The following is a 25947-nucleotide window of genomic DNA, read 5'->3' as shown; positions in this document are numbered from 1 at the left end:
CTTCCGTAGAAACATGGCGGCCTCCATGCGCTAACGTGACGGGATAAATCAAACTCCATCAAAACTCCCCCTCGAGCGATTCCAGAAGGTTTCTCGCAGATTAACCTGGTGGGTGAGAAAAACCCTGACTCGTTGTGTCACCCTCTTTTATCCACATTCTTTATATATTCGCTCTAGCTTGAGGTGTTAGCCACGTTAGCATTACTGTGGATTAATGTACACACGAAACTAGTTTGAATGAACGACGAGGTAATCGACTTTTGCTCAGGAAAACAGTAAATTAACATTGAAATCAGCACGTGTTTGTATAAGTATAAGTCTTGATTATTTATAGGTCTTTTTTGCAATTATTAGAGATGGGTGTGAGGATACAAAAGTACTTTTAGATGTTTTGAATTTGACAAAACTCTAGATAAACATAGAAATCAGCATGTGTTTGTGAACGTATTGAAACGTATTGGAGTAAATATATGAATCTCTATTAATTCATAGGTATTTTTTTGTTGCAATTATTAGAGCTAGGATGCAGAAAGTACATTAAGATGTTTTGAATCTGACACTGGTGTGTCTTGGTTAATATTTAGGGGGAAACTGTTTCTTGTTTTGTTACATTGTTTTGTATTGTTTTCTTTAAATAGTACAATAAACTTAAATACAAAGTTAAGTCAAATTATTTGTTTAAATTATTATTAAGTTTAACTACATCCATATATATGCGTATATCAAGTATTAAAAATAACTATATCAAGTGAATTATGTTATTTAAAAAAAGGTTGAAACAATGACTTGATACAAATTTTATTTCCAGGTACCTTCATGTTCGTTCGGACGGCTCTACACTTGTCTCGGCTTTCCCGCATCGCATTCACTAGACCTATCGTACGCTGCTGTGTAGTCCCTCCTGCCTCCTCTAGTGGACTGAAGTCCATGGAGCCCCAAAAAGATGCTCTCGGGGTGACAGAGATGACCAAATCTCCTGACATTAACATCGCGGCAGACGACGGGACCAAATCGGAGCTGCAACCCCCTGGGGTTCTGCAAGGAGAGACTGTGGTGAAAGAGGGAAAAGCCTCCATCTTTTTCCCGAGCGCTAATGAGGTTTTCTATAATCCTGTCCAGGAGTTCAACAGGGATCTGACGTGAGTACCGACGAACCCAGAAGATATCACGTCCGTGTGTGCGGTGATGATTCAGCAATGTTAGGTCCATCCACGGATGGCAGAACCCAACATGTAGCAGGGCATAGTCAGATAGATCTTATGGCCCTACAGTAATGCGACAAAAACAATTGTGATTATAATTTTGGTTATAATTCCTACAAGTAGGTAGAACTTTATTGATCCCTCAGGAGGTCTCCATCGGGAAATTGTTTAATCAATAAATAATAATAATAAAGTAAAAAATAGGGTAACAAAGTTTAGTGCAAAAAATGTAATTTACATCAAATATATATAAAAAAAAAAAGTATAATAAGCAACTAAATAAATATGCTTTCAGAAAGTGCAATTTCATTTGCAACTCGAATTGTTTCCCAGTTGGTTTCAAGTTTATTGCTCTTTTCAGTTTGCTTTCAGACCGAAGCTGGTTTAGTTTAGCGCTGTGACGTCACGATGCTACTCGCTCGTCGTACTAGAAGACGTGTCAAACCTAACTAGACGAGGGATCAACATCTTTTAGCAGTCTCGCTCCCGGGGCCCAAACAAACGTAGAGGTTGTTTGATTACTGGTTGAACTTGTGCATTTTAAATTAAAAACGTCGCAATTTTCTGCATCTATTATTGAGACGTTGTATACTTGGCTCGAATAAGATTTACATTAAAAAAGTTGATATAATTTAGTGATATTTCTTCACACCTCTAATACATGAACTCGCTCGACGTAGATGTGCGGTGATCACAGAGTTTGCCAGAGAAGTCCTGGCCAAGCGGGGAGTCAAGGTGGTTGTTCCCGGAGAGAAGCAGCGAGTGGTTGTTTCTCTCTCGGAGGATCAGACGGAACCTGAGGAGGAGAAGAACGGAGCCAAAGAACCGACGTTAACGGCGTCGGTCGGAGAGAAATGTGAGGTAAAAAGCACCGACCGAGTTATTTAAAGAAATATTTTTCAAGCATTTATCCTAAACTTATCTTTGGTTCTGCCTCTGGTCTTGTGTTTTGTTCCAGCGAGGCATCCGTGTGCTCGAGGGTCTCGCGGCGTCGGGTCTGCGTTCGGTCCGCTTTGCTCTGGAGGTGCCCGGCCTGCACAGCGTCACCGCCAATGACTTCTCCAAGAAGGCGGCGGATCTGATCGCTCGAAATGCCAAATACAACAATGTTGAGCATTTACTTAAAGCCAGCTGCAGAGATGCAAGGTACGACTGATGAGGAGTGAGGGTCTGGTGAAGCTTCATGAAGCAGTGTCTTCAGAGTCCACTAGATGGCGGTCTCTGCACTATTTTTCTTTTGTTTTGAACAACTGTTATAATAAACATCATTTTTAAACTGATGGCGCCACCTACTGACCTCTGAACAACATGACACTGTTTCATGAAGCTTCATCAGAGCATCAATACTGATGATCTGAACTTAACCATGTATTTCTATTAGTTTCTTTTCTTCTTCTTCTCTGCTTTAATGTGCTGCTGCCTCGGCATGTCCTGTACGATTCCTCTAATACCGTCTCTCGCTGCTCAGCATGCTGATGTACGAGATGCGAGGGAAGAAGGATGGTTATGACGTCATCGATCTGGATCCGTATGGAAGCCCGTCCTGTTTCCTGGACTCGGCTGTGCAGGCCGTCAGTGAAGGAGGTCGGTTTTAGTTTCTCGCCTTTGAAGTTCACATCCTGTGGTCCAAATGTTAGGCTGATTTGTATTTCTCTGCCCATGGTACTGTAGTCTTTGTTACAGTGTAGCACAGGGTTGGGAAATTAAAATACTTCAAGGGCCACATTCAATTCTGTGAATGTCAAGCAAAAAGAAAGACGAAAAATCCCATTAAAAAAAAACGACATGCGTCATTAGACCGTGACATTTATTAAGATATATAAAAATGTTTTGAGGGATTAATATATATATACAAAAAATTACACACAAAAAGGAGGGAAGTGTTATGTGAAAATGTAAATGAATAATAAATACAAAATACATTTGTTAATGCATTAGAACCATTTATACTTGATCATACTTTGACTGTATTTATTCGGCCCTCGTAATGTCAAAGGGCTGCATGTGGCCCCCGGGCCGCACTCTGCCCAGGTCTGGTGTGTGTCTGATGTGCAGAACATTAATAACTTGTTTTTTAATTGGCGTAAAGTACTAGTCAAGTGTCTGTGATAGTGTTCCTACAGCTGCTTGTAATCAGTGTGAAAAAGTAGTAGAAGAAGAAGCTGTCGAGTCATTTCCTGTAAGTGTGTAGCTGCAGTGTTTTAGACGGTAATATCTGTCGAAATTTGCGCACTGCGCAAGTAAGTGCACCGTCTTACAGTGTACTGTAAAGCAGTGCACTTAAAGAAGTGTGTGATTTGAGACACGGCACAGGAAATGACTCGACAGCTTCTTCTTCTACTACTTTTTAACACTGATTGCAACCAGTAGTTGACTCACTGACACTTGAGAGCACTTAACGCCAATTGAAACAAGTTTTTAAGTTGTGTTTCATTGTGTTATTGTTATTGTTTTGTGGTAAAATGAGTGTTTTCTCGAGACATATATGTCCGTATCTTCTCCAAAGACGTGTCGTCAGTGACGTAGCTTCTGTTTAGCGTCATCTACGTCACTAAGATGGCGGCCATTAAGGGTGGAAAGTGTGCATCGATCCACACTCAATTTGAGTGCTCATTGTTTTACTACATTTTTGCACACTGCACTCAGTGTGATCCCACTTGTGCACTCAAAACATGACTATGGCCTGTCACAGTTGTCGATTTTAACTCGTGCTAAGTTCCACCGTGGTCTCCTCCCTCAGGACTCTTGTGTGTGACCTGCACGGACATGGCAGTGATGGCAGGAAACAGCGGCGAGACCTGCTACAGCAAATACGGTTCCATCTCCATCAAAAGCAAATATTGTCACGAAATGGTGAGTCGCGCACACGGACCAGTGCGTACATGCATGGGTTAGTTTCCAAACCTCCGTTAAGTATTTACAGCTGTTTTCTGTGGATTTGAATCTGCTTAAAAAAAACCTTCACATTATTTACATCAGTGATTTTCAACCTCTTTAGTTTTTATACTCTAATCCCATGCTTCAGTTTTTCTGTAGAATTATTCCTTCTTCACAGAGCTTTAACGTCTGTCGTTAGTGTTTCGTTTTTGGAATCGACCGGAAACACTTTACTTTTATAACTCGTTTCCTGCCCTAAGTAACGTGTCTGAAAAAGTTGCGACTTTGTTTGATCGGAACAAACGAACGCCTTGTCATCTGCGAATCTATACTTTTAAACAACTTTGGACATGAACGGCAGATCCTGAACGGAACGACACCTAAAATAAATATAAAAACATTTGTGATTCATGTACACTTAATGCTTTTTGTAAAAGTAAATAATCAGAGGAACAGTTCTTGGCACATGCACAGTGTGTCTTTCATTATTCAATTAAGACAATATTTTGTTGGTAATAATGTTGACATTTACTTATTTATTTTAATAACGTCTTGTCATCTTTAAATACATCAGCTTTTAAAACAAAATAGTTTTCTATTTAAGTCGAGGTTAAACAAACCCTGAATAAAACATTCAATTATTTACATTTAATCATCAACAAACTATATTGACTTCATTCAGAATTGATGTTAATGTTATTATTGGTGTTATTTATTAGATTTTTATTACCGACAGGTTTGTTTCTGGTATTATTTATCTTGTGGCCGAACCAGGTATTGCAATGAAAAACTACGTTTTAGCCAAAATTTATGGATGATCTTTTATATCTTCGTCCCTTACTGTCTCGATCTGACGCGTCAGGCTCTTCGCATCATCCTGCACAGCCTGGACCAGCGGGCCGGGGTCTACCAGCGCTACATCCAGCCCCTGCTGTCGGTCAGCGTCGACTTCTACATCCGGGTCTTCGTGCGGGTCTTCACGGGTCAGGCCAAAGTCAAGGACTCGGCCAGGTAAGAGACGCCACGTGCACACGAACGATCCTTCCTGGAGATCCTCTCCTGACTGTTCTTCTGCCTCAGCAAGCAGGCTCTGGTCTACAACTGCGTGGGCTGCGGCTCCTTCCATCTGCAGAGGTTGGGAAGAAGGACCGTCAGCGGGAAGCAGTAAGACATCCGTGATGTTGTCGTCTCTTCAGTTTTTCTAACGAGTCCAAAAAAATCATTCCAGCCCCAAATATTCCCCGGCCACGGGACCGCCGGTGGGACCGAGCTGCGAGCACTGTGAGCAGAGACATCAGGTGAGTCTCCCCGGGATCGAGAGTCTCTGCTGGTGGTGGTTCTTCTAGAAACTGTTCTCCTCTTGCAGCTGGGCGGCCCAATCTGGGCGGAACCCATCCACAACACAGACTTTGTTCAGAGGGTTTTATCGGCCGTTTCAAGGAATCCTGAACGCTTCGGAACGTCCAAACGCATCCAGGGAATTCTCAGCGTGGTGACCGAGGTACGGACTTTGATGTTATGTTCCACGTCGAGGCGACTTGCTTTCACGTCGGGGCCACCAACTTTCACACTGGGGGCCACTCCCTTCACGTCAGGGGGCGACTTGCTTCCACATCGGGTCGTTCGGGGCCACTCGCTTTCACGACGGGGCCACTAGCTTTCACGCCGGGGTGACTCTCTTTCACGTCGGGGGGCCAATCCCTTCACGTTGGGGGGCGACTCGCTTCCACATCGGGGCCACTGACTTTCACGTCGGGGCCACTCCCTTCACGTCAGGGGGCGACTTGCTTCCACATCGGGTCGTTCGGGGCGACTCGCTTTTACGACGGGGCCACTAGCTTTCACGCCGGGGTGACTCTCTTTCACGTCGGGGGGCCAATCCCTTCACGTTGGGGGGCGACTCGCTTCCACATCGGGGCCACTGACTTTCACGTCGGGGCCACTCCCTTCACGTCAGGGGGCGACTTGCTTCCACATCGGGTCGTTCGGGGCCACTCGCTTTCACGACGGGGCGACTCTCTTTCACGTCGGGGGGCCACTCCCTTCACGTTGGGGGGCGACTCGCTTCCACATCGGGGCCACTGACTTTCACGTCGGGGCCACTCCCTTCACGTCAGGGGGCGACTTGCTTCCACATCGGGTCGTTCGGGGCCACTCGCTTTCACGACGGGGCGACTCTCTTTCACGTCGGGGGGCCACTCCCTTCACGTTGGGGGGCGACTCGCTTCCACATCCGGGCCACTGACTTTCACGTCGGGGCCACTGGCTTTCACGTCGGGGCCACTGGCTTTCACGTCGGGGCCACTGGCTTTCACGTCGGGGCCACTGGCTTTCACGTCGGGGCCACTGGCTTTCACGTCGGGGCCACTGGCTTTCACGTCGGGGCCACTGACTTTCACGTCGGGGCCACTCCCTTCACGTCAGGGGGCGACTTGCTTCCACATCGGGTCGTTCGGGGCCACTCGCTTTCACGACTGGGCGACTCTCTTTCACGTCGGGGGGCCACTCCCTTCATGTTGGGGGGCGACTCGCTTCCACATCCGGGCCACTGACTTCCATATCGGGGCCACTGACTTCCATATCGGGGCCACTGACTTTCACGTCGGGGCCACTGACTTTCACGTCGGGGCCACTGGCTTTCACGTCGGGGCCACTGGCTTCCACGTCGGGGCCACTGACTTTCACGTCGGGGCCACTGACTTTCACGTCGGGGCCACTGACTTTCACGTCGGGGCCACTGGCTTTCACGTCGGGGCCACCAACTTTCACACTGGGGGCCACTCCCTTCACGTCAGGGGGCGACTTGCTTCCACATCGGGGGGCCACTCCCTTCACGTTGGGGGGCAACTCGCTTCCACATCGGGGCCACTGACTTTCACGTCGGGGGGCCACTCCCTTCACATCAGGTGTTTTTTCTCTCGTCACTCTAAGGCTTCCATGCAAAGCTTTGACCTCAAAAGTATAAAAGTGCCATAAATCCTTGTGTTGCTGTGACTTGTGCTCCAGGAGCTGCAAGACGCTCCGCTCTACTACACCGTGGACAGCCTGAGCAGCACCATACACAGCAACACTCCGCCTCTGCTGCAGATGAGGTGAAGTTGGACCATCTTGACGTGAAGCATGTGTCACTCATGGTCTCCATGCAGGTCGGCGCTGCTGCACGCCGGTCACCGGGTGTCGCTCTCTCACGCCTGCAAGAACGCCATCAAGACGGACGCGCCTCCGGCCGCCCTGTGGGACATCATGCGCTGCTGGGTGAGCTTCCACCTCTCGTCCGTCCTCTCGTCCGTCCTCTCATCCGTCCACTCACCTGTGACCCTCTGCAGGAGAAGTCCAACCCGGTGAAGAGGGAGAAGCTGTCGGAGACCAGCCCCGCTCACAAGATCCTCTCCACCGAGCCCAGGTGAGTCCGGTTCTGGGTTTCCGGGTCAGGTTCAATGTGGAGAGATTTGGTGGAAACAGAAGTGTTGGTGCTTTAACAGAACACAAACATTTTTAGTGCATTGTTTTGAGTTTTTCTTGTTGTGTTAGTGTTTTATTTTTTGACTAATTTGGTGTTTTGTGTCCATTATTTAATTGCAGGTTTTTCTATTCTATTTTTTTTGTTTCTAAACTGTACTGTTTTTGCTTTTTTTTGGGGGGGTTCTGTATTTATTTCTCTTGTTTTTGTGTATTTTCTTTTAATTTTAGTGCCCAACACAAAAAACTAATTTTTAACATTAAAGTTTTGTCGTTCTGTGCAATTTGTTTTTGATGTTAACGTCTTCTCTTATTTATGTTGTGTATGTTTGTTTTGTTTTTCCTTTATACTTTCTTTTCCGTTCTATTTTTTATATCTGTAATGTGTTTTTTTTTTTTGTGCATTTTTACATTTCGTTTAGTTCTTTTGTGTTCTTTTTTAAATTGCATGTTTTTTGTGTTTATATTATTGATTTACAACTGCTTTTTTGTCATGTTGTGTTTTAGAACGGAGGCCTGTTTCACAGTGAGAGAAGACGCCAACCCTCAGTCCAGAAAACTCCATCTGACCCGCTTCCAAGAGAACCCGCAGGCGTTCTGGGGACCCAAAGCTCGTGCGAAAGCCGGGTAGGTGTTCAGAAGGACTTTCGTAGGATTACACTCCATCGTTACCTTCTTCTCCAGCAGTGGGATCTCCTGTGACCTGCAGGACAAGAGGAAAAAGTGCCAGAACAAGAGGAAGAACTCCGAGTCCCAGCAGCTCAAGAGTTTCCCCTGCAAACGCTTCAAGCAGGTCAGTTCCTGTCAGAGCCACACGGTGGCGCTCTTGAGTTAAAACGTGACGCTGGCTGCTCTTCGCACAGGGAACGTGCACGCTAGGAGACGAATGCTGCTACTCCCACGACCCCCCGCCCGTCAAAGACCCAACAGATCCGGGCCAGAAGACGGAAGACTTTCCCGAGACTCATTGAAATGTATAAACGTGTCAGTAAAAATATTTTTTATTGAGTGATCTGTTGGAAATCAAATATTTACAAATGCACGATTCAAGTGATTTTTTTAAAAGGCAGCTTCAGACGAGGTCAAGGGTCGTCTATCTGGGGTTCACCCTGAGCAGGAACGTTCGGATCTCCATCGGCCGGAGCGTGACGTCCCACGCCGACTCGCCCCGAGGCGTCTTCGGCTCGGGTTCGTCGTCTGAAACGAGAGACGCCATGAGATGTTTCCACGATGATCGACGCCGGGATCGTACCTGACTGTGCCGCCCAGGTGAAGCGCCACATCTCTGCCTTCCGCTGATTGGCTGAGAGGTTCATCTCGGACACGCCCACGACCTCCAGCGAGGAGAAGATTTTGTGGAGGTTGACGGTGACCGGCTCTGCGTTGGCTTTGGTCTCCCAGCTCTGGAACTGATGCTCCAGCCTCAGCAGCACCAGGCCGTCGTCGTCCCACTGGCTCAGTGTCAGCAGGTGAACAGCAGGGGGCAGCGCAGCCTGCAGCCCAGAGTACTGCAACAGAAACGACGCTCGTCCATCAACCTTCTCTCTCCAAACGTGACCTCTTTACCTGGAGCCGAGTGTCCGGGTGCAGATCCCCGTCGGTGAAGGTCAGCAGCGGCTGCAGCACCACCTGCTGGGCCAGGGGGCGATGAGCGTCGGCGGCCGTGAGCGGGCGGTCCAGCAGGAGGAGGAGGCGACCGCGCACCACCAGCCCGTCCGGGTACAGGTGGGATGTTTCGTTGAGGGGTTCGCCGACGCCGCGGTTGTCGTCGTGGAGCAGCCGGCGGTGGAGCTGCAGGTGTGTGGACCTTAATCACGGGTCGTCACGAAGAGTGTATTCGTGCTCACCATGATCTCCAGAGATCCGTTCTTCAGGCTCGCGCCTCCTTGAGATCGATCGGTCACCAAAGTGAGTTGGTTCACTTTGTCCTGGAACAAACGACTGCACTTCAAAACATGTGGCGAGCTCAACTAAATCGTTATCAAAACAATACGCGGTTCGCTAAATCACGTCAGTACCGCATTTTCCGCACTATAAAGCCTTTAAATTTCTCAAACGACAGTGCGCCTTATAATCCCAAGCGCCTTATACATGAACATTACCTGGTGGTTGACTTGTTTACAAACACTTTCATGACTCTGAGCCGACATGCCTTGGGCGGGATTACATCATGGACGTATATGGAGTAAGATTACTGCCACCGTTTTGAGCGAGTGCGTCTTGTTTTACACTCAAAAAAAATGTTTTCCCGGGAAATCACTGCTGCGTGTTCAACCAGTCATAGACGTGCTTTCAACATGTCGTGCGCTCTAGCTGTCATACATGCGCTCAACTTCTCTGCTGCTCACTCAACATTTGTCTGCTCACAACACCAGTCTCACGCGCTGCTGCCTGCAGCCTTTTAAACATCATTTGAACATCGTTACCATGGGAGTGAACAGAGTTGTCAGAACGCTTAATAAAGTTTGACTTTATCTGACTGTGATAAAGTTATAATTATTTAAGTGATACGTCACATCCGTCAAAAAATGGTCACTTATGTTTGTGAATAGTAATGCGATCTAAACTGATAGAGGCCAGTGCGCTGGCTCGTGTGAATACTCTAATTGTGTTGATTGAGTACTGATACGCGTGGCTAGCTTAAACACGTTGCTAACTAAAAGGCGTTGTTAGCCAAATCACAAACCCTGATGAAGGCTCGAGAGTTGACAGGATAGTAGTTTCCGGCGACGGGCTCCGACTGCTTGAGCTTCCACGTGGGCCGGAAGTCCTTCCTGACGATGACATTCCGTCAACCTCCGAATCCCCATGTTTCCTCGAGCAAGGCATCAGTGAAGGAGGAACTCACTTCCTCTGCAGAACCTCCCGACCGTTGGAGTCGGTGTAGAACGTCTCGGACGTCTCCATGTCGGTGTCGAAGCGAGTGATCACCTCCTTGCCGAGACCGTCGCTGATGAGGGGAAGGGTTGTGAGACGGATGGATGGTTGTGAGATGGATGGATGGTTGTGAGACGGATGGATGTACAGTCGGACAGACAGTCGGACGAACAGTCGGACTCACTGGATGGGGATCGGCCCGACCGTCCACTCCAGCTCCAGAGCTCTGCTGTCGCTGTAGAGTCGCACCACCTGAGACACCCAGGGTGAGAAGACCTGTCTCACCTCCTGCACCAGCGACGTCTGCAAGGAAAGAAGAATCATTTACTTTTATTTATGATTGTTTAATAGAAAATGACGTACGTTCACGTTTGTTTCTACATAAATGTGTTTTTATGAAGTTAAAACATTATTTTCAAATATGCACTTTTTTCAATTAATTATTTGATTTATTATAAAGCTTTTTATTTTTGTTTGTTTTACATATATTTTGTGTAGTTAAATATTGACTCATTAAACTAAAGCATTCAACACTAGCTTACATTTTCTTTTTTTTAATCAAAATATTGATTTCATAAGCCTTTCATTTGTTATTAATACACTTTATTTCAATAATTACTATAATGAAAGCCTTTTGTTTTTATTCAATCGATATATTTTTAATAAAACATTTTTTTTAAAGTCTAAATCCAGTTGATTATATTTTTTATTTGATATTTTTTAATTTGTAAAAAAGGCTACAATTCTTAAAATATTCAATTGAGCAAATTAATTTTAATAAGAATATTAAACTATGTGTAAACTACTATCCTGTATATAATGACTTAAGATATATGGTTACCTTTTAACATGTAATAATTCAAACGTCACTGATCATACTTTCATTAAATGAATACACAACTTTATATAAATGATTTACAAATATTAGTATCTACACAATTTAGTGTGTATCTTCATTACACATCTTATGGTTAGTGAAAAAAACTTTATTATATATTATTTCTCAGTATTTTTTTATTTTAAAGGTGATGTTTTCTGGTCGTCGTACCTGGAAACTGGTCGTCTCTGCTCGGCTGCTGACCGTGAAGCTGTCGGAGGAGTTTGGTCTGAAGATGTAGGCGCCGGACGTCTGAGTGCTGACGCGGTTCTTACCGTCGCTGGCGTTGTACCTGCGACCGCACACACACACACACACGCACAAACACACACACACGCACAAACACACAAACACACACTCAGCTTTCCCAGTGAACACAAACCCCAGGAGACCACAGTTACCAGTAGAAGTTCTGGCTCAGCTTGATGGTCTGTTTGGTCTCCGTGTTGCTGAGGCCGCTCAGGAGGCCGGTGTCGGGGTCAAAGGTCACTCGCAGGTACTGTGAGGTGCAGAGTCGTTACACACACACACACACACACTGACCGTCACCATCCAGACACACACCTCGTTCTGGAGGACGGGCGGCGAGCGGCGGGCAGCAGGGGGCGCCACAGCGTCTGGGAGCAGGGACACGGAGTAGGTGTTGAAGCCCAGAGGCGGAGCCTGAGCCTGGAACACCAGCTCGTTGGGGGCGGAGCCTCGGTTCTTCCTGACGGCCCGGGTGGCTGCCGACACCGGGAGCACCTGCGACGCAGGAGAGAGAGAGGTCACGAGGGGTCACCAGGGGTCACTAAGGGTCGCCTCGGCGTGACGAGCGAAGCCTCCCACCTGACAGTCCACCGCCGCGCCGCTGGCGTCGAACACGGCGAACGCCGACCCGTTGACAGGAAGTCGGACCGGCAACGTTACGGGTCGAGCCAGAGGGTTGAACACGTTGACGGAGAACTTCAACAGGACGGAAATATATATATATTTTAGAGCAAAGTAGTTCAGAGCCACGAGATTATTGATTAAAATGTTTTTTATTGAATAATTAATTAGAAATGTTTTTTATAGGTGTGTGTCTTGTAGGTGTGTGTTTTGTACACGTGTGTGTGTTTTGTATGTGTGGGTGTGAGTGTGTTTTGTAAACGTGTGTGTTTTGTGCACGTGTACTTTGTATGTGTGGGTGTGTGTGTGTGTGTTTTGTACATGTGTGTGTTTCGTACATATGTGTGTGTTTGTGCACATGTGCTTTGTAGGTGGGGGTGTGTGTTTTGTATGTGTGAGTGTGTTTTGTACATGTGTGTTTTGTATGTGTTGGGGTGTGTGTTTTGTATGTGTGGGTGTGTGTGTTTTGTATGTGTGGGTGTGTGTGTTTTGTATGTGTGGGTGTGTGTGTTTTGTATGTGTGGGTGTGTGTGTTTTGTATGTGTTGGGGTGTGTGTTTTGTATGTGTGGGTGTGTGTGTTTTGTATGTGTGGGTGTGTGTGTTTTGTATGTGTTGGGGTGTGTGTTTTGTATGTGTGGGTGTGTGTGTTTTGTATGTGTTGGGGTGTGTGTTTTGTATGTGTGGGTGTGTGTGTTTTGTATGTGTGGGTGTGTGTGTTTTGTATGTGTGGGTGTGTGTGTTTTGTATGTGTGGGTGTATGTGTGGGTGTGTGTGTGTTTTGTATGTGTGGGTGTATGTGTGTGTGTGTGTGTTTTGTATGTGTGGGTGTATGTGTGGGTGTGTGTGTGTTTTGTACACGTGTGTGTGTTTTGTATGTGTGGGTGTATGTGTGGGTGTGTGTGTGTTTTGTATGTGTGGGTGTATGTGTGGGTGTGTGTGTGTTTTGTATGTGTGGGTGTGTGTGTGTTTTGTATGTGTGGGTGTGTGTGTGTTTTGTACACGTGTGTGTTTGGTACACATATGTGTGTTTTGTGCACATGTGCTTTGTATGTGTGGGTGTGTGTGTGTTTTGTACACGTGTGTGTGTTTTGTGCACATGTGTGTTTTGTGCACGTGTGCTTTGTATGTGTGGGTGTGTGTGTTTTGTACACGTGTGTTTTGTATGTTTTTTTTAACACTTGTTTGTTTTGTACATGCGTGTGTTCGTTTTGTACGTGTGTGTGTGTGTGTTTGTTTTGTATATGTGTGTGTGTTTTGTATACATGTCTGTGTGTGTGTGTGTGTGTGTTTTGTATACATGTCTGTGTGTGTGTGTGTGTGTTTTGTATACATGTCTGTGTGTGTGTGTGTGTGTGTGTGTGTGTGTGTGTGTGTGTGTGTGTGTGTGTGTGTGTGTGTGTGTGTGTGTGTGTGTGTGTGTTTTGTATGTGTGGGTGTGTGTGTTTTGTATGTGTTGGGGTGTGTGTTTTGTATGTGTGGGTGTGTGTGTTTTGTATGTGTTGGGGTGTGTGTTTTGTATGTGTGGGTGTGTGTGTTTTGTATGTGTGGGTGTGTGTGTTTTGTATGTGTGGGTGTGTGTGTTTTGTATGTGTGGGTGTATGTGTGGGTGTGTGTGTGTTTTGTATGTGTGGGTGTATGTGTGTGTGTGTGTGTTTTGTATGTGTGGGTGTATGTGTGGGTGTGTGTGTGGGTGTGTGTGTGTTTTGTACACGTGTGTGTGTTTTGTATGTGTGGGTGTATGTGTGGGTGTGTGTGTGTTTTGTATGTGTGGGTGTATGTGTGGGTGTGTGTGTGTTTTGTATATGTGGGTGTGTGTGTGTTTTGTATGTGTGGGTGTGTGTGTGTTTTGTACACGTGTGTGTTTGGTACACATATGTGTGTTTTGTGCACATGTGCTTTGTATGTGTGGGTGTGTGTGTGTTTTGTATGTGTGTGTGTGTGTGTGTGTGTGTGTGTGCGTGCGTGTGTGTGTGTCACCTTCTGGCTGGCCTCCGTCAGCTCACACACACTGACGTTGAGGTTGTCGCAGTAGAACCTCTGAGCTGAAGATCCAGTGAGAGACGCCAGACTGTTGCTCACCAGAGTCTGTGGAGACATCGTTGACTTCATAAACAAACACATGTTCAAACTGTTTTGTATTCTGCAGTTTAGTGTCGTGTTCTTTTGTTGTAGTCTTCTGTGCGTTGTCATAATTTTGGGGTGTGTGACTGTTATTTTGTGTCTTCTTATGTGTGTGTTTTTTATTTAATTGTTTTAGTTACTGATGGTCTGATGAAGCAGCATCACTATCTTCAGAGTCCACTAGATGGCGTCTCTGCACTCTTTTACTCTACAACTGTTCTAATAAAACATCATTTTTAAATGGATGGCGCCACCTACTGACCTCTGAACAACATGACACTGTTTCATGAAGCTTCATGAAGCAGTGTCATTATTTTCAGAGTCCACTAGATGGCGCCTCTGAACTATTTTCCTTTTTTTTTGAACGACAGTTCTAATGAAACATCATTTTTAAAACTGATGGCGCCACCTACTGACGCCTGAACAACATGACACTGTTTCATGAAGCAGTGACACTTCATGATACAGTGTCATTATCTTCAGAGTCCACTAGATGGCGCCTCTGAACTATTTTCCTTTTTTTTTGAACAACAGTTCTAATGAAACATCATTTTTAAAACTGATGGCGCCACCTACTGACGCCTGAACAACATGACACTGTTTCATGAAGCAGTGACACTTCATGATACAGTGTCATTATCTTCAGAGTCCACTAGATGGCGCCTCTGAACTATTTTCCTTTTTTTTTGAACGACAGTTCTAATGAAACATCATTTTTAAAACTGATGGCGCCACCTACTGACGCCTGAACAACATGTCACTGTTTCATGAAGCTTCATGAAGCAATGTCATTATTTTCAGAGTCCACTAGATGGCGCCTCTGAACTATTTTCCTTTTTTTTTTTAACGACAGTTCTAATGAAACATCATCTTTAAAACTGATGGCGCCACCTACTGACGCCTGAACAACATGACACTGTTTCATGAAGCTTCATGAAGCAGTGTCATTATTTTCAGAGTCCACTAGATGGCGCCTCTGAACTATTTTCCTTTTTTTTTGAACGACAGTTCTAATGAAACATCATTTTTAAAACTGATGGCGCCACCTACTGACGCCTGAACAACATGACACTGTTTCATGAAGCTTCATGAAGCAGTGTCATTATTTTCAGAGTCCACTAGATGGCGCCTCTGAACCATTTTCCTTTTTTTTTTAACGACAGTTCTAATGAAACATCATTTTTAAAATTGATGGCGCCACCAACTGACGCCTGAACAACATGACACTGTTTCATGAAGCTTCATGAAACAGTGTCATTATTTTCAGTCCACTAGATGGCGCCTCTGAACCATTTTCCTTTTTTTTTGAACGACAGTTCTAATGAAACATCATTTTTAAAACTGATGGCGCCACCTACTGACTGCTTCATCAGCCCCAGTTTAAAGTGTTACTTTACTGTAGCATTTGGGATTTTAGTGTTTGTTTTTTTCCTAAGGAAAGAATATTAAAAAATATATATTAATTTAAAAAAAGTATAATTGTCCTTATTATTTTAAACTAAAATAGTTGTTAATAGTAAAAAAAAAAATATATAAATAAAGTCACACAACCAGCATTTGACAAATCGAAAAAAAAGGTACTGACCACTGCGATGACGGTTTAGACACGTTTACTAGCGTTTAAAAGAGTATCAATTATTTAATAAAATGGCGTCACCTGACAGCGCGTCCATCCGTCCGCCAGCCTCCTGGCGTAGTCGTCGGCCACATGTTGCTTCGCCGTCCCCGACACGGCGTCGTGATGCTGAGCCACGGCCATCGCTCGCTCTGTCGGGGGGGATTTTTAAACATCATCTCATCACGTTCAGCTCGAGCGACACTAAAACACTCACTCAGGGTCAGACTGTCGCCGTCGCCGAACGCTCCGCTCCGGGACTTGGACCCGACCAGGACCTCCAGCTGGTTACACGTCTGGAGGAACAGGAACCAAAGAGATGATCAAGTTCTGGCTAAAAATACCTGATTTTTATTGATGAGTAATTGTTTGGTTTTTATAAACTCACAAAAAAACTGGTTCAGAAAATGATGTGTCGTTAAAAATGTTTAACGGTTGTTATTATGGTTTTGTACTCGTGACTTAAAATATTACAATATAAAATTTTGTTATTATTCGATAACAAAAATAACTATTAAGTCTAAATAATGCCAAGAAACGACCTTCAGAGATTAAACAAAATCACAATAAATTAAATAGAAACAAAAGATAAAAACTGTGAATTGAATGCGACGTGAATTTAAAAAAAAAAGTCAAAATGTATAAAATATAACAAACAATACACAGTATAAATATATATATATATATATTTTAATACTGTGAATGTAAATAGTTTTACAATGTCACTAAAAAAAATCCCATAATATAATGTTAAAGCTTCACATTAGACTCAAACTGGAGAAAATAAATTACAAAAAACAAAAATGATGTAAAAAATAAAATTCTCAATTAAATGTTAATAACAATAAAATGTCCAAATAATATCTATATATATATATCTATAAATTTACAATACAAGTAAGAAACGGGTAATAGATAATTAAAATATATGGTCTTTTTAATACATAGATTACAAAGAAAACGGTTATCAATAAAGTTTAAATAAAACATAATCATACGACCAAAGAATTTCGATATAAAACACTAAAAATTTAAAAGAAAATGTGAGAAAAACATAAAAAACGTCAAAATAATAAATATTAATAAATACAATTTAAAATATTGAGATAAAAACATCCAAACATGTTAATTTATTATTAAACATTTATCTACACATTTATGAACAGACACTAATCAATAAAAATGTAACAACAGTGTTATTATTGTATTTAACAATGTCGGGGTCACGACCGTCAGCCGCGCCACGACCTCCACGACCTCCGCGACCTCCACGACCTCCGCGACCTCCGCGCCTCACCTGCAGGTTGCTGTTGCTGATCCTCTCGTAGCGTTTCAGCGCCGGTCGGCTGCTGAAGAATCCTGTCCAGAAGTCGTGAGCGTCGTCAGCGTACGGGAAGAAGTCGTCCGTCTTCAGGGTCCTGCATGGAAGCCCACGGTCAAACCCCCGGGTCGTCTTGACCCTTCACCCCCCCCTCCCAGACCCGCCTCGCGCTCTACCATGTGAGGTTGGCTCGGTGCAGCTCCTGGAGGTAGCACGACGGCGTGGAGTACAGGAGGTTGACGTTGACGCCGCCGGACTGGAGGGCGTTGACGTAGTGGATCAGCTTGTCCAGGTTCTTGTACCACAGGTTGGCGTTCTCGTACTGGAAGTCGGAGCCCATGGTCATGATGATGTGGTTGGTCTTGTACGCCTCGGCCTGAGAAAAACACAAACAGTCCACTAGATGGCGATCTATGAACTATTTTCCCCTTCGTTTAGAACGACTGTTCCAATGAAACATCATTTTTTAAACTGATGGCGCCACCTACTGACCTCTGAACAACATGACACTGTTTCATGAAGCTTCATGATACAGTGTCATTATCTTCAGAGTCCACTAGATGGCGGTCTCTGCACTATTTTCACCTTTGTTTTGAACAACTGTCCTAAGGAAACATCACTTTTTAACCTGATGGCGCCACCTACTGACCTCTGAACAACATGAGCGTCATGAAGCAGTGTCATTATTTTCAGAGTCCACTAGATGGCGCCTCTGCACTATTTTCCTTTTTTTTTTAACGACAGTTCTAATGAAACATCATTTTTTAAATTGATGGCGCCACCTACTGACCTCTGAACAACATGACACTGCTTCATGAAGCTTCATCAACACATCGCTAGTTAGGAGTGTATATATCGGGAAGAATCCGATGAGTGGACACGTATCGCGATACAGTGTCAACGATACGATATATCGTGATACTGTAGTAACGAGTATATATTTGTAGTATTGTATATAATATGGTATTTGTAGCATGAAGCTTCATCAACACATTGCTAGTTAGGAGTGTATATATCGGGAAGAATCCGACGAGTGGACACGTATCACGATACAGTGTCAACGATACGATATATCGTGATACTGTAGTAACGAGTATATATTTGTAGTATTGTATATAATATAGTATTTGTAGCATGAAGCTTCATCAATACATTGCTAGTTAGGAGTGTATATATCGGGAAGAATCCGACGAGTGGACACGTATCACGATACAGTGTCAACGATACGATATATCGTGATACTATAGTAACGAGTATATATTTGTAATATTGTCGAGTACTAGGCTCTGGTGTTGCAGGATTTACAAACTAAATGACTCTTGACGAAGTCGTAACTGCTTTCATTTGTTTTGAAACCAAAGTATGTAAAAATCGAGTGTATCCTCTCGTCCCCAGTCATCACCGGGATCTCACAGAAGACACGACGACAGCCGCGACACAAAATACTTGCATGTTTATTGCAAATAAAAATACTAATTATTTTATTCAATTTAAAATATAAACCAAAATTATGATTAAAAAATAGATTTAAGAGCAAAAATATATTTAAAAAAACAAAACATTGTTAAATATTGACACAGTATCTTGAAAAAACAAGCGATATTTAAGTGATACTTTCTCACATCCGTAGTATTTATCGACACGTCCTGTCACAGGTGTTTATTTACCTGTTGCCTCGCGGCGGCGAGAAAACGCTTCACGACGTCGTCCACGTTGTAGTCCTCGAGGTCGGGGTCGTCCCTGATCGGCGGGTCGTCGCAGGACTGGTCCCAGCAGAACCCGTTGGGCGGGTTGTAGCCGTTGGGGAGAATACCTGTCCAGGTAAAAAAAAAAAAAACGTTGCATCACTGCCGACGACACCGACGTAAAGGGGGTCGTCACCGGTGAACAGGTCGGCCACAGGGGGCGCCAGACTGTCGGACGCCCTCCACAGCAGCTCCTGCTCTTTGGACGCCATCCTGCGGGACCGGTCCTGGTAGTCCAGGCGGCCGAAGAAGAAGCCGTCGTATCCCATCTGAGGTTAAAAATCTAATGAGTTTGTTTCTCGTTTTCTTTGATAAATGTACGTAAAAACTCTCAAAAAAAGTGTTTATTACAGAATTTAAGTTTTAAATGTTACAATATAATATAAAGTTAAAATACGTTATAATAATGTTGTATTATGAGGATATTGACGACTACTACTTATATCAGTGGCGTTAGAATATTTGATGTTTGAATTTTTATTTAAATGTTTTTAAGCATTGATTTTTTTGAATTGAATTAAAATAAAGAATTTGAACATTTTTTTTTTTTTTTTAAATATATATTTTGATAATATAATTCGAAAGTTATGTTTTTAAATTTAAGGTTTTTTTAACCGTAGCCTTTTAAGTCAATACACACACGTTGGTAAAATAACTCCATCTTTACAACTTAAGGTTCCAGTTGAATATAAATGTGCATTTTTTAATCAGAATATAATATTTGTAGAAAATTAATTCATTATTATTATTATTTATTATATATTTATGTAAAACAACCATTCAATACAAGAACTATGGAATTATTTAAATAAAAAACATTTACATTAAATCATCGTCATCTGAGATGTTAATAAATCCGATTAATTAATATTTTCACAAGTATATATGTGTAGTATTGTCCAGTACTTGACTCTGGTGTTGTGATAGTGTAGTAACAAGTATATATGTGTAGTATTGTCCAGTACTTGACTCTGGTGTTGTGATAGTGTAGTAACAAGAATATATGTGTAGTATTGTCCAGTACTTGACTCTGGTGTTGTGATAGTGTAGTAACAAGTATATTTGTGTAGTATTGTCCAGTACTTGACTCTGGTGTTGTGATAGTGTAGTAACAAGAATATTTGTGTAGTATTGTCCAGTACTTGACTCTGGTGTTGTGATAGTGTAGTAACAAGTATATATGTGTAGTATTGTCCAGTACTTGACTCTGGTGTTGTGATAGTGTAGTAACAAGTATATATGTGTAGTATTGTCCAGTACTTGACTCTGGTGTTGTGATAGTGTAGTAACAAGTATATATGTGTAGTATTGTCCAGTACTTGACTCTGGTGTTGTGATAGTGTAGTAACAAGAATATATGTGTAGTATTGTCCAGTACTTGACTCTGGTGTTGTGATAGTGTAGTAACAAGTATATTTGTGTAGTATTGTCCAGTACTTGACTCTGGTGTTGTGACAGTGTAGTAACAATTATATATGTGTAGTATTGTCCAGTACTTGACTCTGGTGTTGTGATAGTGTAGTAACAAGTATATATGTGTAGTATTGTCCAGTACTTGACTCTGGTGTTGTGATAGTGTAGTAACAAGAATATATGTGTAGTATTGTCCAGTACTTGACTCTGGTGTTGTGATAGTGTAGTAACAAGTATATTTGTGTAGTATTGTCCAGTACTTGACTCTGGTGTTGTGATAGTGTAGTAACAAGAATATTTGTGTAGTATTGTCCAGTACTTGACTCTGCTGTTGTGATAGTGTAGTAACAAGTATATATGTGTAGTATTGTCCAGTACTTGACTCTGGTGTTGTGATAGTGTAGTAACAAGTATATATGTGTAGTATTGTCCAGTACTTGACTCTGGTGTTGTGATAGTGTAGTAACAAGAATATATGTGTAGTATTGTCCAGTACTTGACTCTGGTGTTGTGATAGTGTAGTAACAAGTATATTTGTGTAGTATTGTCCAGTACTTGACTCTGGTGTTGTGATAGTGTAGTAACAAGAATATTTGTGTAGTATTGTCCAGTACTTGACTCTGGTGTTGTGATAGTGTAGTAACAAGTATATATGTGTAGTATTGTCCAGTACTTGACTCTGGTGTTGTGATAGTGTAGTAACAAGTATATATGTGTAGTATTGTCCAGTACTTGACTCTGGTGTTGTGATAGTGTAGTAACAAGAATATATGTGTAGTATTGTCCAGTACTTGACTCTGGTGTTGTGATAGTGTAGTAACAAGTATATTTGTGTAGTATTGTCCAGTACTTGACTCTGGTGTTGTGATAGTGTAGTAACAATTATATATGTGTAGTATTGTCCAGTACTTGACTCTGGTGTTGTGATAGTGTAGTAACAAGTATATATGTGTAGTATTGTCCAGTACTTGACTCTGGTGTTGTGATAGTGTAGTAACAAGAATATATGTGTAGTATTGTCCAGTACTTGACTCTGGTGTTGTGATAGTGTAGTAACAAGTATATTTGTGTAGTATTGTCCAGTACTTGACTCTGGTGTTGTGATAGTGTAGTAACAAGAATATTTGTGTAGTATTGTCCAGTACTTGACTCTGGTGTTGTGATAGTGTAGTAACAAGTATATATGTGTAGTATTGTCCAGTACTTGACTCTGGTGTTGTGATAGTGTAGTAACAAGTATATATGTGTAGTATTGTCCAGTACTTGACTCTGGTGTTGTGATAGTGTAGTAACAAGTATATATGTGTAGTATTGTCCAGTACTTGACTCTGGTGTTGTGATAGTGTAGTAACAAGTATATTTGTGTAGTATTGTCTAGTACTTGACTCTGGTGTTGTGATAGTGTAGTAACAAGTATATATGTGTAGTATTGTCCAGTACTTGACTCTGGTGTTGTGATAGTGTAGTAACAAGTATATATGTGTAGTATTGTCCAGTACTTGACTCTGGTGTTGTGATAGTGTAGTAACAAGTATATTTGTGTAGTTTTGTCTAGTACTTGTAGTATTTACAGACCACATGACTCTTGAAGTCGTAACTACTTTCATTAGTTTTGAAAACAAAATATGTCCAAACATCAGCTTTTAAAAGCTGCTGGAGTCGAGTGTATCCTCTCGTCCTCAGTTTCTCGCAGCATTTAATTGTTCCTTTAGCTGGAAAAACATTTAGGACGTAATAACTGGTCGTGGCCTGAAGTTTATTTGCAACACAAACATGCCGTGTGTAATGGCATGTGAACAAAAAATAAATAAATAATTAATATTTTCACCTAATTTAAAGGTCTCATATAATTATAAATGGCAAGTTCAAGATTTCAAATATACATTAATGTCACAATATGTAATGAGAAATTTAAATAATTAAAACATGTTTTAGTTTGAGGCTCTTAAATGGTTGTCAAAGCTCAAAGGTTTACGATGCTATAATTACAAAAGTATTTTAAACAACATGGACGTCACCTGGGCGAACATGGAGGCGTGTTCGCGGGCGTGACCGAACGGGTCGATGTGCCAGGCGACCCGGGGGCGAGCGCAGGGTCCGAAGGTGTCGTTGAGGAAGCGAAGGCCCAGAGTCATCTGGTCGATGACGGCGCTGTAGTGTGTGGTCGCCTCGTCGCTCATGCACCAGCCGCCGTTCACGAACTCCAGACGACCTGGAGCCCAGAAAGAAGCCTCCATGACTGGTGGGGTTGGACGACCCTCCAGCGGGGGGCGCTCACGTACCTTCGTCGACCAGCTGCTTGACCGTCTGCTGCACGGCCGAACTCTGACGCTTCCACCAGCGGTAGAAAAACGCCGTCTCCACGTAAATGAAGCGCCGGTCGGGGTTCTTCAGCAGCTGATCCACCACCGAGTCCAGGATGTACTGAACGCCTGCGTGTTGGATGTCGTTGCGATCTTTCAACGACACTTTATATTAGCAGGGGTTTGTTTTGACAAGAATCTGACGATACAAGACGATGCAGGGTCAGCGATATATTGCGATACAGTAGTATTTGTATAGGAAATATTTGTAGTATGGTCCAGTACTTGACTCTGGTGTTGTGATAGTGTAGTAACAAGTATATATGTGTAGTATTGTTCAGTACTTGACTCTGGTGTTATGATAGTGTAGTAACAAGTATATATGTGTAGTATTGTCCAGTACTTAACTCTGGTGTTGTGATAGTGTAGTAACAAGTATATATGTGTAGTATTGTGGAGTACTTGACTCTGGTGTTGTGATAGTGTAGTAACAAGTATATATGTGTAGTATTGTGGAGTACTTGACTCTGGTGTTGTGATAGTGTAGTAACAAGTATATATGTGTAGTATTGTTCAGTACTTGACTCTGGTGTTGTGATAGTGTAGTAACAAGTATATATGTGTAGTATTGTCCAGTACTTGACTCTGGTGTTGTGATAGTGTAGTAACAAGTATATATGTGTAGTATTGTACGGTACTTGACTCTGGTGTTGTGATAGTGTAGTAACAAGTATATATGTGTAGTATTGTCCAGTACTTGATTCTGGTGTTGTGATAGTGTAGTAACAAGTATATATGTGTAGTATTGTACGGTACTTGACTCTGGTGTTGTGATAGTGTAGTAACAAGTATATACGTGTAGTATTGTACAGTACTTGACTCTGGTGTTGTGATAGTGTAGTAACAAGTATATATGTGTAGTATTGTCCAGTACTTGACTCTGGTGTTGTGATAGTGTAGTAACAAGTATATATGTGTAGTATTGTTCAGTACTTGACTCTGGTGTTGTGATAGTGTAGTAACAAGGATATATGTGTAGTATTGTCCAGTACTTGACTCTGGTGTTGTGATAGTGTAGTAACAAGTATATATGTGTAGTATTGTCCAGTACTTGACTCTGGTGTTGTGATAGTGTAGTAACAAGTATATATGTGTATTATTGTCCAGTACTTGACTCTGGTGTTGTGATAGTGTAGTAACAAGTATATATGTGTAGTATTGTTCAGTACTTGACTCTGGTGTTGTGATAGTGTAGTAACAAGGATATATGTGTAGTATTGTCCAGTACTTGACTCTGGTGTTGTGATAGTGTAGTAACAAGTATATATGTGTAGTATTGTCCAGTACTTGACTCTGGTGTTGTGATAGTGTAGTAACAAGGATATATGTGCAGTATTGTCCAGTACTTGACTCTGGTGTTGTAGAGTTTCAGACCACATGACTCTTGAAGTCGTAAATACTTTCATTAGTTTTGAAAACAAAATATGTCCAAAGGTCAGCTTTAAAAGCTGCTGGAGTCAAGTGTATCCTCTCGTCCTCAGTTTCTCGCAGCATTTAATGGTTCCTTTAGCTGTAAAAACATTTAGCTCCGGAGGACATAATAACTGGGGCCTGAAGTCTATTTGCAACACAAACTTGCTGTGTGTAATATAATGTCAATGGAATTATTTTATTTTACACAGCTTTTTTTAAATATAGACAATATAAAAGATTTAAGGGGAAAAACACAACATTTAAAAGCAGAAATAACACGATACAGTATCTTTAAAGACAATATTGCGATATATTGTAAATCGATATAGTGATTTCTATTATCTCTGTGTGTGTGTGTCTGTCTGTCTTTGTACGTCTGTTAGTGAGTGTGAGTGAGTGTCTGTATCTGCGTCTGCGTCTGTGTGTGTGAGTGTGAGTGTGAGTGTGAGTGTGAGTGTGAGTGTGAGTGTGAGTGTGTCTGTGCGAGAGTGTGAGTGTGAGTGTGAGTGTGTCTGTGCGTGCGTGCGTGAGTGAGTGAGTGAGTGAGTGAGTGAGTGAGTGAGTGAGTGAGTGAGTGAGTGAGTGAGTGAGTGAGTGAGTGAGTGAGTGAGTGAGTGAGTGAGTGAGTGAGTGAGTGAGTGAGTGAGTGCGTGCGTGCGTGCGTGCGTGCGTGCGTGCGTGCGTGCGTGTGTGTGCGTTTGTGTGTGTGCGTGTGGGTCTGTGAGTGTGTGTGTGTGTCTGTGCGTGCGTTTGTGTGTGTCTGTGTGTGTCTGTGCGTGTGTGTCTGTGCGTGTGTGTCTTTGCGTGTGTGTCTTTGCGTGTGTGTCTTTGCGTGTGTGTCTTTGCCTCCTTCCTTCCTTCCTTCCTTCCTTCCTTCCTTCCTTCCTTCCTTCCTTCCGCAGTGATTGTAATACTTGTATCACGGGTCTGTCTGTCTGTCTCTGTGTGTGTGTGTGTGTGTGTGTGTGTGTGTGTGTGTGTGTGTGTGTGTGTGTGTGTGTGTGTGTGTGTGTGTGTGTGTACCTCCATAGTAGTACTGGTCCACCGTCTTGAGCCATCCAACATCATCGTGAGTGTGAGGAACAAGATGAACGTTCAGCATGTTTGGCTTCGTAGGATGACATGACTACACACAGACACACAAACACAAAAACAAACAAACAAACAAACACAAAAAAACAAACACGATGAGCAAACAACGACCCTAAAGATGCTGAATGTTGACAAGAATGAAGGTTATTTACAATCTTTCTACTGACAGTCAAACACAAACTTTACTTTTTACTCTTATTTATTTTGACAGATTCTAGTTTCACTTTCACCGCCATTTCTTTTTCTTCACACAACTATTTAAAGTGATAAAATAGTGGACCTTGTATCCGCAGCGGGTCTGCTTCGGTTCCGGTCCGAGCGGGTGACAGAGAAGTTGTGTGAAGCCGAACAGAAGCACAGCAGCGACGAGCAGCTGCGACGCCATGTTGGACGAAAACACGCGAGACAAGTCACATGACCAGTGTTTATGTTCGCCGGAGTCACGTGACAGAGGACTTTAAGGCCCTCAGTTTTGACTCTCAGGCGGCGCGAAAAATACTTCCATTTGTTAAAAAAAAAACCCTTTAATAAAGTGTCGTTTCTTGATAGGATTTCATTTGGAAAAAATAAACGTAGATTTAAAGAAAACCTTTTTGTTTTTCTATTCGAGAAATTCCTGTTAGCACTATACATGTATTAGTAAAGTAAATGAGAAGTTTGATGGCGTTTAAAAAAAACAATCTAATCGTAGTCCAATGGTT

General features: G+C 42.8%; 2 protein-coding genes across 3 annotated transcripts; one reads left to right on the top strand and one right to left on the bottom strand.

The window, feature by feature from the left end:
* Window positions 1-8541, top strand: trmt1 (tRNA methyltransferase 1). The gene is made up of 16 exons (XM_087810220.1): window positions 1-108; window positions 809-1139; window positions 1883-2063; window positions 2161-2348; window positions 2671-2786; window positions 3943-4055; window positions 4942-5090; window positions 5160-5243; window positions 5308-5377; window positions 5446-5580; window positions 7086-7171; window positions 7226-7334; window positions 7406-7482; window positions 8046-8165; window positions 8223-8331; window positions 8402-8541. Exons 2-16 carry the CDS (start codon window positions 817-819, stop codon window positions 8507-8509), a joined length of 1968 nt encoding a protein of 655 aa, XP_087666346.1. The 5' UTR covers window positions 1-108; window positions 809-816; the 3' UTR covers window positions 8510-8541.
* man2b1 (mannosidase, alpha, class 2B, member 1) lies at window positions 8524-25640 on the bottom strand. Of its 2 annotated transcripts, XM_087810218.1 has the most exons (22): window positions 25527-25640; window positions 25178-25280; window positions 22661-22834; window positions 22397-22590; window positions 19102-19234; window positions 18888-19033; window positions 17397-17596; window positions 17197-17317; window positions 16117-16195; window positions 15942-16051; window positions 14141-14248; window positions 12121-12237; window positions 11857-12036; window positions 11694-11791; window positions 11464-11584; window positions 10600-10718; window positions 10387-10488; window positions 10225-10312; window positions 9386-9466; window positions 9105-9329; window positions 8791-9046; window positions 8524-8735 (listed from the first exon to the last, which is right to left on the bottom strand). In XM_087810218.1, the coding sequence occupies exons 1-22, from the start codon at window positions 25629-25631 to the stop codon at window positions 8632-8634; spliced, it is 2964 nt and encodes a 987-aa protein (XP_087666344.1). In that variant the 5' UTR covers window positions 25632-25640; the 3' UTR covers window positions 8524-8631. The 2 variants fall into 2 exon arrangements, with proteins under 2 accessions (XP_087666344.1, XP_087666345.1); XM_087810219.1 differs by lacking the exon at window positions 25527-25640 and having other exon boundaries at window positions 22661-22880.
* Window positions 25641-25947: the final 307 nt, after the last annotated feature.

The sequence above is a fragment of the Callionymus lyra genome, chromosome 1 (assembly GCF_982586985.1).
Source record: "Callionymus lyra chromosome 1, fCalLyr1.hap1.1, whole genome shotgun sequence".
NCBI classification, from domain to species: domain Eukaryota; kingdom Metazoa; phylum Chordata; class Actinopteri; order Syngnathiformes; family Callionymidae; genus Callionymus; species Callionymus lyra.
The sequence above is the reverse complement of the archived record's forward strand: the minus strand, read 5'-3'. Positions and strand labels throughout refer to the sequence as shown.